General features: G+C 44.5%; 1 protein-coding gene across 1 annotated transcript in view; it reads left to right on the plus strand.

The window, feature by feature from the left end:
* slit3 (slit homolog 3 (Drosophila)) overlaps nucleotides 1–16225 on the plus strand; it is a gene marked incomplete in the record, with an annotated part of 235943 nt that overhangs the window by 172032 nt on the left and 47686 nt on the right. The window contains 7 exon segments of the mRNA XM_065958425.1: nucleotides 746–890; nucleotides 4274–4345; nucleotides 5482–5553; nucleotides 7056–7127; nucleotides 10778–10921; nucleotides 11206–11369; nucleotides 14296–14446. Coding sequence (XP_065814497.1) covers nucleotides 746–890; nucleotides 4274–4345; nucleotides 5482–5553; nucleotides 7056–7127; nucleotides 10778–10921; nucleotides 11206–11369; nucleotides 14296–14446 — 820 coding nt within the window.

Here is a 16225-nt window from a genome sequence, read left to right on the forward strand (position 1 = left end):
TGCCCGTGTGGACGAGGACTGAGGGAGCTCGACGAGGCACTGGGAGTGTCCTAGAGGGAAAATGTACTGACATTTATTGCACTTGTATCACTCAAAAGAGCCTTTTAGATTGATCGGCAAAGTTTAGACAGTGGTGCATTAATAATAATATCCTCATCTGTGACTGAAATGTTGAGCGTTGGCTCACATCAACACGGAGGCCAAACTTTCAGGCCGTCAAAGGCTCGTCAGTCTACAGGGCAAAGCCCCACACTTCTATTTCTCCACCTTCAAAATAAAAGCACCACATGTCATCCTGTTTACAAGGGAAACTGAAAATCATCGAGCAGAGATTAAAATATTTAACAGATGCAATGTGGACAGCGAGCGTCTGATGCTGCACGATGCAACGTGATATCCAACACTTAGCCTCCTCTCGTCTGCCTACATGCTTCATGACAAGCCTCTTCTCTGTAGGAGTGTCTCACAGACCTTTCTTTCTGTCCATGTTCCAACCCGTTCAGCTTCCATCTTATTGTTTCTCCTGCACAGATCTCGTGATATGTATTGCATACACACTGTGGCCAGATGATATTTATGACATTCTTACTGATTCATTTCCTTGAAGGTTTCCCGTGCTATCAAAGCAACATGCAGCTCACATCGCTCCGCTGAAAGGAAACAGATATTAGATAGTCAAAATGTAAAGCCACGCTCTTCTGGGAGTTTGTTAAGAAAACATGTCGGTGTGTGTTTCTGTCTGCAGGTCCAGCACAGACGGAGCCGAGGACCTGTGTTCCTGAGGTTGCCGTGTGCCCGCCCACCTGCAGCTGTAACAACAACATCGTGGACTGTCGTCGTAAAGGTCTCACTGAAATACCGGCCAACCTCCCTGAAGGCATCGTGGAGATGTAAGAGCACTTTCTTTACTTACTCTTCACGTACACTTTAGGTTTTTTATCTTTGTGTAAATGTCTCCAGACGTGTTTGTTTCCCCGTCTGTTGATCAATTGAATGCAACATGTTCAGCTGTTCTTCTTCTTCTATGCTAATATGTGGGTATAGCAGAGATTTGATTCTTGTTGTTTTTCGAAGGAGGAGACGTTTTTATCGATTTGAAAAGTGTAATAAATCACTTTCAAACTTTCTGTACCTCAGACAGAACAGCATGCACAGTTAATATTTGATCCTCACATTTTGGCTTTGAATTACAGACGTAACAATTAACCCAAACTTTGAGTTTTTTTGCAAAGGCATCCTTTCTCCTCACTCCCTCCTCCTAGCAGTGTCTCGGACACATTTCAAACCCCCACACACACACACACACACACACACGCAACGCCACAGTGGGACGTGTTTGATATCCGTATTGATCGTTGTACCCTGTTTGTTTGTACAGAGGACAGCTGCTTGATTGCTCTGTGAGTAAGGACGCAATCCTCCCCCTGCACCGTTACACCGAAACGGCTATACCTCCCTAGCATAAGTAATAGATTCACACTGACACACACACCGGAGCACACACATTTATGCAGACACACCAGTTTTGTCTGTGCAAACAGGGTAGGTACTTTAGCCCAACACACACACGCGCACACTTGGATTGTGATTGAATATATCTAATGAAATCTCTAGGACACACAGACATTCAGAATTAGCATCAGATCCATATCAATAACTGTCGCTGCTGCAGCCAGAAACAACAGAGTGTAAGTGAGGGATGTATCGTCAGGACTCTAACGTGGACAAAGTTGTCTTTGTGCACGCTGTTAGCGGAATCACGGCCAAATGTGAACACGTGTCCGTCTGTGCAAATTCAAATGTGACTTTCTATTCCAATCAAAATTAAAGCGTCTCCATAGTCAGGTTTATCTGAAGGTGGTTGTCTTTAACGTCAGCAGAGATGTGTTGGAGTGTGCATGTATCCGTCAGTTTGCAGACTAAGCCCATTACGAACACGCTCTCCTGCCAAAACCATCGGCGGCTTTCGTTTAATCGCCGCCTCGCCGTATAGATTTTTTATATTGCCTCTTAAAATGTCTTCCCCCCCTAATGCCTCCGTTCATATTGAGCCTCTAAGTGTCTTTGTCTCAACCTTGTTTTAAAGCCCCCAGATATAATTTGTTACCTATTGTGTGCCCCGGTCGTCTTTGTCAATATCTCCACATCCTTGATTTATTTTGACCCCTTAGCGGGTCTAGGTTGCCGTCGTCTACCCAGAGGCCTGAGCCGTGGCAATTAAGAAAGGAACATGAGCCAAGAACACAGACAATGAAGGGGTTGTTGTTATTTAAAAACAAGGGCCGAGTAAGTGTTTAATTTAAGAGAGGCGGCTAAGGAGCAGTCGGAAGTCTTTGGCATTAATTCAGATAAAACTAAATCTGGCACGTGTGACCATTTCTTTTACCGGGGTTATGTTTTATCACAACAGAACAACTGATGGATGGATAGATAGACGGATGAATTAACGAATAGACGGATGGACAGATGGATGGATGGATTGATGGATGGATGGATGGATGGATGGATCTGGATGGATGGAGAGACGGACAGATGGATAGATCGATGGATGGATGGATGGATAGATTGATGGATGGATGGAGAAACGGACAGATGGATGGATGGATGGATGGACAGATGGATGGATGGAGAGATGGACAGATGGATGGATGGAGAGACGGACAGATGGATGGATGGCTGGATGGATTGATGGATGGATGGAGAAACGGACAGATGGATGGAGAGACGGATGGATGATGGATTGATAACTGGATAGAAGGGTAGACTGATGGATGGATGGATAGATGGATGGATGGATTGATGGATGGATGGAGAGATGGATTGATGGATGGATGGATGGATGGATGGATGGATGGAGAGATGGACAGATGGCTGGAGAGACAGATGGATGGATGGATGGAGAGACGGATGGATGGATTGATAACTGGATAGAAGGGTAGACTGATGGATGGATGGAGAGATGGATTGATGAATGGATGGATGGATGGATGGATGGATGGAGAGATGGATTGATGGATGGATGGATGGATTGATAACTGGATAGAAGGGTAGACTGATGGATGGATGGATTGATATCAATGAAGAAGAATAAACTAAAGAATAAGAGGGGATGAAGGATGGAGGTCAAGAGCAAGACAGGGCGGGGGGAAGAGACGGAGGAGAGGAAGAAGAAGGGTGGATTAGTTCCCATTTATCATCCTGACAGCTGACCCTGTGGCTGGCCTTGGGACCTCACCGCATCCTCCTCTTCTCTGATTTTTCCTCTCGTCCCTCCCCACCCGTTGTCCACTTTTCCACTCCTCTGATTTCTCCTCTGCTGTCCTATTTTCCCACTCTTCCCTCCTATGATTTCTCCTCTTACCTTTTGTCCATTTTTTTCTTCTAATTCTCTCCGCTACACGCCCATGACTTTTTATCCTCCGCTCATCCCCTCTTCAGTCTTGTTTACGTTCCTCTTTCCTCCCCGCCTTTTCACCACAGCAACAAGGAGACATTAAGAATGCATGAGCTACATAGATGGAGGTGTTGCCCACATCATCAGGGGAGCAGAGGCTAAACTAACAGTACATTTCCCCAGCAGTGGGTTCTGATGGCTCCCCGTGTGATAATAGAGAAATTCTACCAGTATGGCGTAATGAGTCTGCAGTCTTCCAGTCTTCCAGGGGAAAAGATGTAATCCATTTCTTTGGGCCAATATGTGTTCATAACAACAGCCCTGCTGCTCCTAAAGAAGAAATGGATGTGGCTTCATCAAACGTCTTTATGTATTGTTTAAACATTCAGGTTTAGCCACTTAGCCTCCCTGTTCCTCGCCATACTGATGCAAAGGAGTATTTCTAGTCAAATAGGAATTGTGGTTTGCAATCCAGTTTTTTGGGTTGGTCCGCTGTGAGCTCATTTCACTCAGCGTGACCTTGCACAGCCCCTGCTGCAAAGGAACGACCATCCTGCAGAAAGATTGTGTAGATGTTGATTGGAACAGCCACCTTTTGACCTTTGTTTTCCCGGGTGTGCTTGGCTGATGTTGTGGGCTCAAACAGGACTTTGTAATAACCAATGTTTTCTCTGTCCTTGGTGAAATTAAATATTGAAAGGGAGGGAAATGAGCTCATAACTTTATGCACGACGCACTGCTTTTGAAGTTTTATTCAAATGTTCTCGTTGTGTGTTTAAGGGCTAATGTGCTGTTTTAATTAGATGGTTCCTAAAGATCGTCTCACGCCCTTTTTCCTCTCTTCTCTCTCTTTGTCTTTTTTCCTTCTCTCGTTCTCAGACGTTTGGAGCAGAACTTGATCAAGAGTGTCCCCGCTGGAGCCTTTTCTACGTATAAGAAGCTCAAGAGAATGTAAGTCTGAATAAAACTATGAAAACTCTCGAACACGTTCCAGCATAATGTCTGTGAAGACAGGCCAATGTGTGCATAACCACCAACCTGCATCAGAAATACTTAAATAATTAACCCTGGAGGGAAATGTAGTCGTTTCAGTAGCTCCCTATCAAAATAAAAAATTCTATATATAGAATATAAGCAGAAATAAGTACCAGAGCAACGATGTTGGATTTGAACTCGGACTACTGAAGTTGCTCTGAGTTTCCGAGTCTGATTTTAGACTTCAGGGGGTCGTTCCTGATGACGCATCAGACCGGTAAGTCAGAATTTCCAGATTCCGAGATGAAATTGAAAGCACCATGACTCTCAAAGGGAGGAGTTTGATGGAAGTTTGATGGAATGTCCTCCTGTGGCGTTCTGAGGTGCATCGTGGGGGGATCACATTTACACCTCGGGTTTATGCCTTCATTTAATTATTCTTTCATCAGTTTAACATTTGTTCATTTTTCTGTTGACCTCAGGAGAAAATGAAACGAGTCTCGCAGATGGACTCGCTCACAGTTACTGATGTCTGAAGCATTTTCACTCTGCACGGTTCATTTAGCAGCTTTTCAAAGAATGCTTTTGTCTAACTCAAAGTCTGGACTAGTATGCACACCCTCACACCTTCACACACTCCCTCACAGGTCATCTCATCTCGTCTCTGTCGCTCACACACACACACACACACACACACACACACACAACCCTATAACCTCAATAGAAGTGTTTAATAATATATCTTACAGAGGTGGAAGTGAATGACATGAACTGCACTTAACATGCCACTGCTTCCTCTCTCTCTCCTCTCTCTCCCTCTCCCTCTCTCTCTCTCTCTCTCTCTCTCTCTCTTCCTCTCTCTCTTTCCTGTCTCTCCCTCACTCTGTCCCTCATTTACTTACACATTCAACCTGTCTTACTTTTTTATACTCCTGTCCCCTTGACCTCTGCTGATGTATTCTCTGGTGATCATTTGTCAGACAGTTCTAGGACATTCATGAATGAGCCCCATTACTGTGTCTTACAGTAATGCACTCACACCCTCCCTCTCTCTCTCTCTCTCTCTCTCTCTCTCTCTCCACCCCCCCCCCCCCCCCTCTCTCTTTCCCCAGTGATTTGAGTAAGAACCAGATTTCTGACATTGCAGCTGATTCTTTCAGCGGCCTTCGCTCACTCACCTCACTGTAAGTATGACACACACACACACACACACACACACACACACACACAGACACATGCACACACACGCACATGCATAAGCACACATTTTCAGACAGGACAGTAATTGCATTTCCAGACATCCAGCGAGTAAAAATGTTGTCACTGTTGATGCTGACAACTGGACCACAACGGTCTGTTTGTGTGTCACTATGTTTTCTTGTTTTTGTGTGTGTGCGTGTGTGCGTGTAACTGTACCCGCCTGTAATCACAGAGGGTGAATGTGATAAGAACATGAAGGACAGTTTAATTTGAATCAATCCCCGAGCATTGAAATGAGACAGACCGACGGACAAGAAGGGGCAGACAAGGTGAACTCTGCTGGGTGTTAAAACATGCACTGACACACACACACACACACACACACACACACACACACACACACTCAATAAGAGGCACGATGTCTGCAGCACAGGCCAGCTGAAGCGTGATTTAGCAAAATATAAAACTGCTCATTTGGATTAAATGGTTACATCTGCAACTTGAGGCTCATCTTTAACATCATTTCACTTTCTGACACTCAAATGAGATAACTGGTCCCACAGTTCACAAAGTGAGAAAAGCCTCGATGACTGGAAAAGTCACCTTACACTGTAAACTGATAACTTAACCCTGAGACTGTTTCATCAGTTCGGTTAGTGTGATGTTTTGTATCACATGTATGTACAGAGGTGAATATGATTGTATTTTAAATAAGAAGCACAGAGGGGGGCACGCTGGTGGCGTAGTGGCAGGGCACGCATCCCATGTGTTGAGACTCTCATCTCAAGCAGTAGACCCGGGTTCACTTCCACCCGTGGCCCCTTTCCACATGTCATTCCCCGCTCTCTCTCCTTGGTTTCCAACTCTATCCACTGTCCTCCCTCTGAATTAAAGGCATGAAAAGCCCAAAATAAATCTTAAAAAAAAAAAAAGAAGCACAGAGGACGTCTGGATTTAAAGTGTAAATGTTTATGTGTTGCTCACAAGTAGAGACTATTCAAAGTGCTTTTACACCGCAGATCACACCTACACATTCACACACCGCTGACGAAGCAGTGGGAGCAACTCGAGGTTAAGTGTCTTGCCCAAGGACACATTAAACATGTGGCAGCAGGAACTGGGGATCAAACCCCAGACGACCGACTCTACCAATGAACCACAGCCCCATTAGGGCTTATTGTCTGTATTCTGCTGAATATCTTTATATCATATCATTTCTATCAATGCTAATGCTATGTGAGTGAAAGACTAAATAACATTAATCACCTGATGTCCTGATCAAAATAGAAGCCATATGCTGTTCCTCAAAACAACTGAAAGATTTATTTAAAGTGCTTTAATGAGATAAAATACAACTAGACGCCACAGATCGTGGAAGAAGAACGTTTGACTTTGCAGCCTGCTCCAGGCCGCACAAGTCTTAAAATGTAAACACAGCCTCGTACACACTGTAACCTGAATGATGTTGTTTTGTTTTCCTGTGCAGGGTGTTGTATGGCAACAAGATCACAGAGCTGCCCAAGGGATTGTTTGATGGACTGGTTTCCCTGCAGCTACTGTAAGTACTGTCTGTGTGTTCTGTTGTTATGTGTTCACTTTTGTGTGTGTGTGTGTGTATGTGTGTGTGTGTGTGTGTGTGTGTGTGTGTGCGCGTGTGTGTGTGTGTGTGTGTGTGTGTGTGTGTGTGCGTGTGTGTGTGTGTGTGTGTGGTCTCCCCAGGATAACAAGGAGAGAAACAAAGAGATATCACACAACGAGAGAGGAACTAGTTTCTGTGGATTTAAAGCAACAACATGTAACTTTTCCACCTGAAAAGAGGAGTTTTAAAGGTCGATTTAGCATCTCTCTCCTGTCCACAGAGTGGCCCTATCACCTGTTTTCAGCACTATGTAACTTTGGCAGCGGGTCGAGGTCATCTAGTGAGAAGTGCATACGTCATTACAGCGCTTTCACACAGCAGAATTCAGCTACAAAGCAGCCAGTTACCCCGTCTCTGTACTGTTTGATACAATAGCTAAGAGGAAGAGGACAGAGACGGAGGAAGATAAGGAGAGAGAGAGAGAGCGAGAGCGAGTGAGCGAGCGACAAGCTGAGCGTACATCCTTGCAGATATTATTCAGAACAGACTGAGATGTAGCGTTAGCCTGTATCGTTCTCATGTGGTGTCATCGTTGTCTCATGTTTAGCAGCTTTACCGGCTGCAGGAAGTCGTCTAAACTGAGTTCTGTCTCAGGTTTGATACGAAGAAATCAATAAATCCATCTGACGCCAAAAAGTAATCTCTTCAAGTTATCTTCATAACTTTGAACCTTACAAACCAATCTCAGCTAGCATTTAATAAATAAGCCTCTCCAATGTAGCAATTTCGCCACAACCTATAGTCGTCATGGTAACAGATGAATACACAAACACAAACTCCACATGTTAACAGTTAGCAAACAATGGGCTGTAGATGCTAGCAGAGTCAGATAATATTACTGAACCTCGTCAGTCGGCGTGGTAAACAAAAGCACGTTGTAGGCGTAACTGCTCTTTGTCTGTTTTACAGCGCTGTAGTTGCACTCGGATACCTTCAGAGGGCGCCAAAGTGCACCAAACAGAGTTGCAAGTTACATATTGTTGCTTTAAGATAGTCTGGCTCAATATGCAATTCAGCATTAGAGTCTTTAGTAATGGTGTGGGCTAAGGATTAGCCAATGGACGTACAAAATGTTTTTAAAAAAGAGCAACCTGCACACTTAGGAACTCGTAAATTATACACCACCTGAGGAACTTTGTGAAGGATGGGAATTCAACATTCATGACGATCTAAAGTCCAAAGTAATTTGGTATCATTTAAAAAGTACCATCCTTTACTTTCAGTGTCCCTTAACTTTACTATAATGTTGCTTCCAAACTGTGCAGAATAAGTCATCGTAGATATTACTGAGTTTGTTTGAGTTAATTTTTTTAGGAATGTTTGTTGACCTTAATAACAAACATAAATATTCATAACCACATGCATTACCCTCTGCACCATGATCATAACTATGGACTCTGTAACAGGCCCATATTACTTGAACATACAGTAAGGTGGTGATTATATGAGAAAGGCAAATGTTGGTAATCATCACAGTTGCTCAGCGTCAGCTACAGCAGAATCCCCTGTTCATGCATTAACACCCCATCTGTTGTGCTCAGAGTAAGTTCATTAAGCTGCTATCTCCCGTAGTTCTGCTAACATTAAGTGCGTCCTAGAAGTAAAGCTATTCGTACTGAATGATTCCTGAAGGGCCCAGGTTCAACCTGCAGCATACTGGTTCAGCATGCAGTTCCCTGTGACAGCGACATCTGCACTGCACGAGGCTCATGATCCCTGCAAATGCCGCAGTCCACTGCAGAAAACTGCTAATGTTCTGGGCCTTTCCATCGTAAAGTGAAGCCAAGCAAAGAAAATGAGGATGAGTGAATCCAACCCGCAAACACCTTTTATGGCCTGAAGTGGATCATTGGGATGCATGGTGCATAGTCAGAAAAAAAAGGAAAGGGGGATGGATGGAAGAATAAATGGCTAGAGATGGAAAGATGTAGAAAAGACAGAAACGAGGAAGAGGAAACATGTGAATGCATATGATGTTAGAAAAGTAAGTGAGGGAGCATATACTGTATAACATCATTAACATTTAGCATCCCCTCTAACGAGAAGCTGCTGGCATAGATGTGAACACTAACTGCTTTATATTTGTTTAAACATGCAGGATAGTTCCCTTAATATGATGTTTCTGTGAATCTTTGACTGCTTCAATCAATGAAGGACTAGTTAATATTCATGTCATGCCACATCATTGGTCAATCCCATTGCTCACCCAGACAGGGGAATCATGTCTTTTAATGTTTGTGCCAGGACAGAAGAAAATCCCTTGGATTTTTGAGGATGCTGTCATTCTCCCATTAAGTGTAATATTTGTAAATGAGATTAGAGCTGGCGAATCAGGCAGCACGTCAAGCCTCCATTGCAGCGATGTGTTTATTGCTTTGTATAGCTGCTGGTCTGCTGTTTGTATTGTCTGCGCTGCTTTGTTTTACTGGTGCAGTTTCAAGTAATTAGTTCCTCCTGTGAGCTGCCTAATGAGGCGAGTATATGTCGCAGAGCGGCATGTGTGTGCATTGATCTCCCTGTGAATGTAAATGTGTGTGTGGTTTGCGAGTGGTTTTCTGCGGTATAGGTGCTCGTTTGGATGAGTCTGGATGATTAAGCTTAGCTGTAGCCAGTTTGTCACCTGTTAGACAAAGAAAGAAAGAAGAAAGAGCGTACGAGTGTGTGAGGGACAACGGCACAAAAAGGTTAAACAAAAAGGGCCGAGAGGAGGAAGAGGAGTGTTTGTTTGATAAAAGAGAAAAAGGAACCAGGATGAGACTGAAGAGACATGAAAGTAAAGGACGTGCACGCAAAAAGCTGTCAGCTTGGTTATATCAGCTAATGAAGTGCAGGTATGAAAGGATGTAGAGACTGAGGAAAGGGTGGAGGTGCAAACCTTTCCTGTCATTTACTTAATCCCTCCATCACATTTCTCATTTCCCTTTCTCCCTCTCCTCCATTCCACCTGTCAGCTTCTTTCACTTAATTGTATATCTGTGTCACTCTGAGTCAAATTCCTTGGCTATCCATTCTCCGTCTCTACCCATTATTTCCTCCATCACTCCTCCATTTTCCTCCTTTCTCTTCACCCTTCCTTGTCTTCTAATCACCTGTCCCCTCCTGTCAGAACTGGATTTTACACTCCAACCAAATGCTCCAGAAGAAAAGGAGAAAAATGTATAAAACTGCATTTTCTCCGAAGTATGTGTCAGGGCCAGACAATAATATAATCCCAGTTGTGTGGGGAGGGACAGGGGATGAAAAAGTGAGAAGAAGATGGGGGAAGAGGGTTGCGGTTTTATAATAAAGATGTTATTTAGGAGTATAAATCATCATATCATCAGCGTACGACATCAGCTTTGGTTTGTATAATGCTCAGCAACAATGAAGTTAGAGGCAGCTCGTGCACGTAAGTGAGGGGCGTGGCTTTAGAGGGCGCACAGAGGGGAGGTTGTGTAGACGGAACACTGAGGGAACGCTACTTTCAAAGTCATGCTAGCTTTCGAACGTTACCAACCCTGCCTTTGAATAAGTTGAAAAAGTTCATGAATAAATAACGAACTCTGAATGGATCTCCTCTGTGTTTGCAGGCTGCTGAATGCCAACAAGATTAACTGTTTGAGAGTCAACACCTTCCAGGATCTGCAGAACCTCAACCTGCTGTCGCTCTACGACAACAAACTGCAGTCAATCAGCAAAGGACTGTTCACACCTCTGCGCTCCATCAAGACTCTGTAAGTTTAAAACGATTCATACACTCAGCTGTCTTAACTGGAGCCGCAGCCACGAGTCAAGAATAGATTATTGAAGCGGGAAAATATTTTCATTTAGTATTTCATACTTCAGCATCTGTCTTCAGTTTGAGTTTGTTAAATGTGACAGGAAGCTCTGAAAACCAAAGTCTTTGAACAAAAAAAAAACACGGACTTAAAGGCATCACAGACCGTTCCTTCAAAACAGAAAAAACCTTTGCACATTCATTTCCTAAGACATGTGTGTCTCTCGTTCTGTCTTTCAGTCATCTGGCACAGAATCCCTTCATGTGCGACTGTCATCTGAAGTGGCTGGCGGACTACCTGTTCGACAACCCCATCGAGACCAGTGGAGCCCGCTGCAGCCATCCCAGAAGGCTGGCTAACAAACGCATCAGCCAGGTGAAAGGAAAGAAGTTCAGGTGCACAGGTAGGATATGAGCTCATGCAGATGCACAGGTGGAACATTGTGATCACATATAGTTGAACACAAACCTCATATCGGTTTATGTCTGTAATTCTAGAGTGAAATTGTTTCATAAACACACACGGGCGCTTGAGCACAGTGTCTATCTCTCTCTCTGCTCCGATTGTATTACTGTTATTTCCTCTGATACGAGCCCTGGGTCTCTCTAATTGCAACCCAGACCACTTCAGTATCCTGAAACAGCACAATAAGCGGCTCAGCAGGGACCCGCCATAGGCTGGGAGTGCCCACTTGTGTGAGACTCTGAATGAGAGTGTGTCTGTGTGCTCTTAACATCCTCAGAGCGGCTATTCATTTTGTTTTCTCAGTCTTAAATATAATGTTTTTTATGGTTCAGTGGAAATTTAACTTTAAGAATACCCTACCAGACAATTTACAAACTATTGGCTTTGGGGTTTTTTTTACAAGGCAGCACTGAAGCAGACCTCAGTATTTTAAAATGTAAAGGCTTTAAAGGAAGAATGTGCGATCCAGTAGAACCAGCCTCCGCTCTCCTCCAGAGACACACCTCCAACCCCTCTCCACTCATGTTCACACGAAGGAGTTATAAATTAGAACGCACCATAATTAAACACCATTAAGCACACACGGCGACAAAACTGTCCTTTGCTCGAGGTGCAATCACCTGTTTCCTGCATTGTTGTGTTACCATGCTAATGCTAGCGTTCTTGAGTTAGCTCGTAGCTTCACATTACATGTAAAGTGACACAGAATGAGCGTGATCTAAAAACTCTTACTAACATCCAAGTAATCAGTGAGTATGTTCTTCTTCTTCTCTCTAGTCCTTGACTAAAACAGTATTATACACAAGGGGAGGAGCCGGCCGTCCCGTCCATGTAAACACGGCCTGACAACAACACAGCCAGCGGGACTCGAGCTTCTCTCTCATTGTAGACTGTCATGACTCAGAGACACATTTACACAGGATAGACTGGATTTATGAGATATTTATGCGGAACATGTTGCACATTCTTCCTTTAAATGTGGTAAGAAGTGATAAACGGGCGATAACAGAAGAGGTTGAAATGTAGGGGTATCTCTGGTTTGTGTTACATGAACTATCCACGTCAGTTGTTTAACATGAAAACAGGTGTTTCAATTTGTTAGCCGCCTTGTCCTTTATTAGGACCCTGAAGCATGGAGGGCTCAGTGGCAAGCTGGGCCCTAACTTTGCGCTCTTCTCTTAATAAATATAAGATAAGTAGATTAGAAACGCTCTCGCAGCTGGTTATGGCCGTTCTCTTTGCTTCAGCCCTTCCTCCCTGCAGCCCCATGCCTCTCCCTGCATCTCCTCTTCCTCTCTGGACCTCTGTGGACTCTGTGGAGTGGGCATTTCTCCCCTTCCTGTGTGGATCTGCAGCTGTCTGTTGCCTCTCCTCTCCTGTATGGACCCTGCCCCGCCCCCCTGACTGATTGGTGCAGCTCTCTGTTGCCCCGCCTTCCTCCTGTGTGGACCTGCATTCTGATTGGTTCGTGCAGCTGTCTCTTGTGCTTGATCTAACCATGTGGCCCCGCCTACTGTGGCATCACATGGTTCCGTCAAGCGCCAGGGACCGCCGAGCACACACCCACCTGCCTCTCCTAACCAATCACACGCCTTGGATCTGAAATTAAGGGCTAAATACTTCCTTTCTCTTTGTTTGCATTCACATGTGCGGCTGCTCACACGCCGAGCTATCGCTGTGGTTGGATTAAATAAAGAGATATTCATGAGCCATTTAAAAGAGAGCGTGCACCAAATGATCAACGATGTAACTCCTAAACACCAATAACCAACATTCATGCACAACTGCCAGCATCAACTTCAGAGCAAATTTCACAACATGCACACCCGTTTTTGTTTTTCTGCTGTTTCTCTCGTAAAACTTTAAAATCTCTTTGTTGTTGAATTCGACCACTGAAGTGATGTCACAGCAGAGTTTGCTTCCCTTTCATTGAAATAAAAAAGTGAAGAAGAACAGGGTGAGAAGTCAAACTCAAAATCTCAACTTTGAACGCATTGTCGAGTGCCTTGACGAGTGTTTGCCCAGAAAGTGACAGATAAAGAAGTTTGAGAAGTCTGAAAGGAGAGAAACACGAGAGGTCGAACTGATGAAGTGAGTTTGAAAAAGAGAAATAATGAGCAGTGATAACCGTGAGAACAATTCAGAGTGGATGTGCTGCATGATTTAAAGCAGGTCTTTTCCGCAGGGTCTTAAATAAGAGCCGCTCGCGTTACATCGAAATAACAGCAGCGGTCTCTGGCTCACCTTGTTAAACAAAAACATCCGGGGTTAAACCACATTCATCGAGAGAACCCCTCCGTAAAACCGCACGTATATCTGTTTGTTAATGTGATTTACTATGATAGCCGTGCGGAGTCGCTCACCCCTCCCTGCTGCAGCGCTTCAAGGTTTTTAAAGGTTTCTTTTAGAGACAGGACAGTGGACAGAGTCAGAAACTGGGGAGAGAGAGAGAGAGAGTGGGGAATGACATGAGGGAAAGGAGTCACAGGTTGGACACGAACGAGGAGCCGAACGCTCTCAAGGACCAAAGCCTCTGTACAGGGGGCGAGCTCACCAACGAGGGTAGTTCATGAGGCCGAGGTTTAGAGAGAAACTGATAATCTGTTGCCTGAGTATGCACATGGGTAATATGCTGTGTTTTATTTGACGCTTGAGATGTTGAGTTGTGGTCACGATGTAATTTATTTTAAAGCTTTATTTAAATCAAGTGTCTCTCTTGGTGTCTCCCTTCGTCTGTCTTTCTACTCCTTTGTCCCCTTCTGCTTCCTCCGTCCTGCTCCTGCACTTCATGTCATTTACCTGGATTTTCTCTTTCTCTTCCCCGTTCCTTTGTCCTGGTCCTCCTGTCCCTCTCGTCTCTGCAGGTCAGGAGGACTACCGCAGCCGTCTGAGCGGGGAGTGTTTCCAGGACCTCGTGTGTCCGGAGAAATGCCGCTGTGAAGGCACCGTTGTTGACTGCTCCAACCTGAAGCTGACCCGTATACCTCCTCACATCCCTGAACACACCACAGACCTGTAAGTCGGCCGGTGTCACATCTAGTCAACATATGCACACACACTTCAAATGTACGCAAGCATAATGCCATGTGTTGGACTTCTCCCACCATCGACACATCCTTGAACATAGCATGGACCTTGAAGACGTTTTTCCCTCTCTCATGGTCATGCACCTGAAAACAAACACCGTGTACATTCATACAGAGGAACAAGGATGTAGGCGTGCAGATATGAACATCCACATTTCTGCTCTCTCGTAGAAGTCTCACGACCGTCACTTTTCATTTTGAGCGGGCAGACTAAACTCCCCTTCTACAGTCTCTTCCATCGCTCTCTCAAAGTCCCAGAAGAGCCGTCATGATGTCAGGCGGAGGCTCTCACACTCGAATACCGAGCAGGTTCAAGTATCGCTTATTTTATGGTGCCAACGAATAGAAAGTGAGAATCAGGAAACAGGCAACAAGAGTAACCAATCTGATTGGGTTAAAGGTCTGAATGTGAGAAGAATCCGCTGCAGCGACAGACTCAAATAAAAACTCTAGTTTGTCTACATGAAGGTGGCGACATTATGCTTATGTTGATATACTCCAGGAGGTTCCTCCAGGAGACTTTCCTGACTGGGGTGACCCCCAACTGGGGAACTTCTGCAGGGGTGGCCCTGAAGTTTGTTTGCAATCGTATCGACTGTAAACTGTCATCTTAAAGTGTCTATGGATCAGTTGTTAAACTTTAAAAACTACGCCAGCGCTTTGAATTCGCTTGAGAAAATAAAAATCTGCACTTTCTTTTCGATTTAACAAGATAATAATATGGGACGCTGGTGGCTCAGTGGTTAGAGCGTGCGCCCTATGTATGGAGGCTGTAGCCCTCCAAGCAGGCATCCCAGGTTCAAATCCGACCTGTGGCTCCTTTCCCGCATGTCATTCCCAACTCTCTCTCTCCCTGATTTCTGACTCTATCCAGCTGTCCTATCTCTCTCCATTACAGGCAAAAAAAAAAAAAAAACAAGATGATAATCTCGGAATTACGAGCGACGAGGTGCTTGTATTTTGCAACACAGCTCAAAACAGTTGATCTAAACACAAGTCCCGCTTCTGACATGGCATAAAGCCAATCATAGTTTAGGATTCTGTGGTGGCCCAGGTCACCCCGTTGGTCCGCCCCTGAAAATACAAGAAAACTCAACAGAAATAAAGCACAACATCAAATATCAAACGATTGCTCGGATGATGTTAAAAAACTTTTCTGAAGAAGTTGTCACGCCTGAAAAACATCTCTCCAAGCGTAAAACTGTGTCACAATAAAAAAAAAAGTGTGTTGCGGCTAAAATCAGCCATCCCTCATTTTTACTTCCAGCACCTTGCACCTCATCAAATATTCAGCAAGCTAATATTTTCAGTCAGGAAATAGAAATTCAGCCCGAGGACAAGTTTCACCTCATAGTGCTGAATCACTGGCAGCTTTACGAAGCAGGACAAGAATGGCTGTGGCCAAAACCTGAGAGCCAACATGGGATACTTCCTGCTTTAACTGCAGCGTTATGGGCGGATGCAGAACGGCTGCACTACTTTAGAAATGAGAGGTTTAATGGTGAATCAGACTGTGGCCAACACTTAAGATGACTAATAATGGAAGTATCCCACAGACCATTAGCCTCCCAGCCCTCTGTCCCTCGCCCCTCTCTCTCTCTCTCTCTCTCTCTCTTTATTTTCTGTGCTCCTCCAAAGTCTCCCTCCTTTACTGCCCGGCTGTCCCCAGGCTGCTCCGTGTCAAATATATAAACTTTGTCCTTTATGG

This window comes from Labrus bergylta, chromosome 9 (genome assembly GCF_963930695.1).
Source record: "Labrus bergylta chromosome 9, fLabBer1.1, whole genome shotgun sequence".
NCBI classification, from domain to species: Eukaryota; Metazoa; Chordata; class Actinopteri; order Labriformes; family Labridae; genus Labrus; species Labrus bergylta.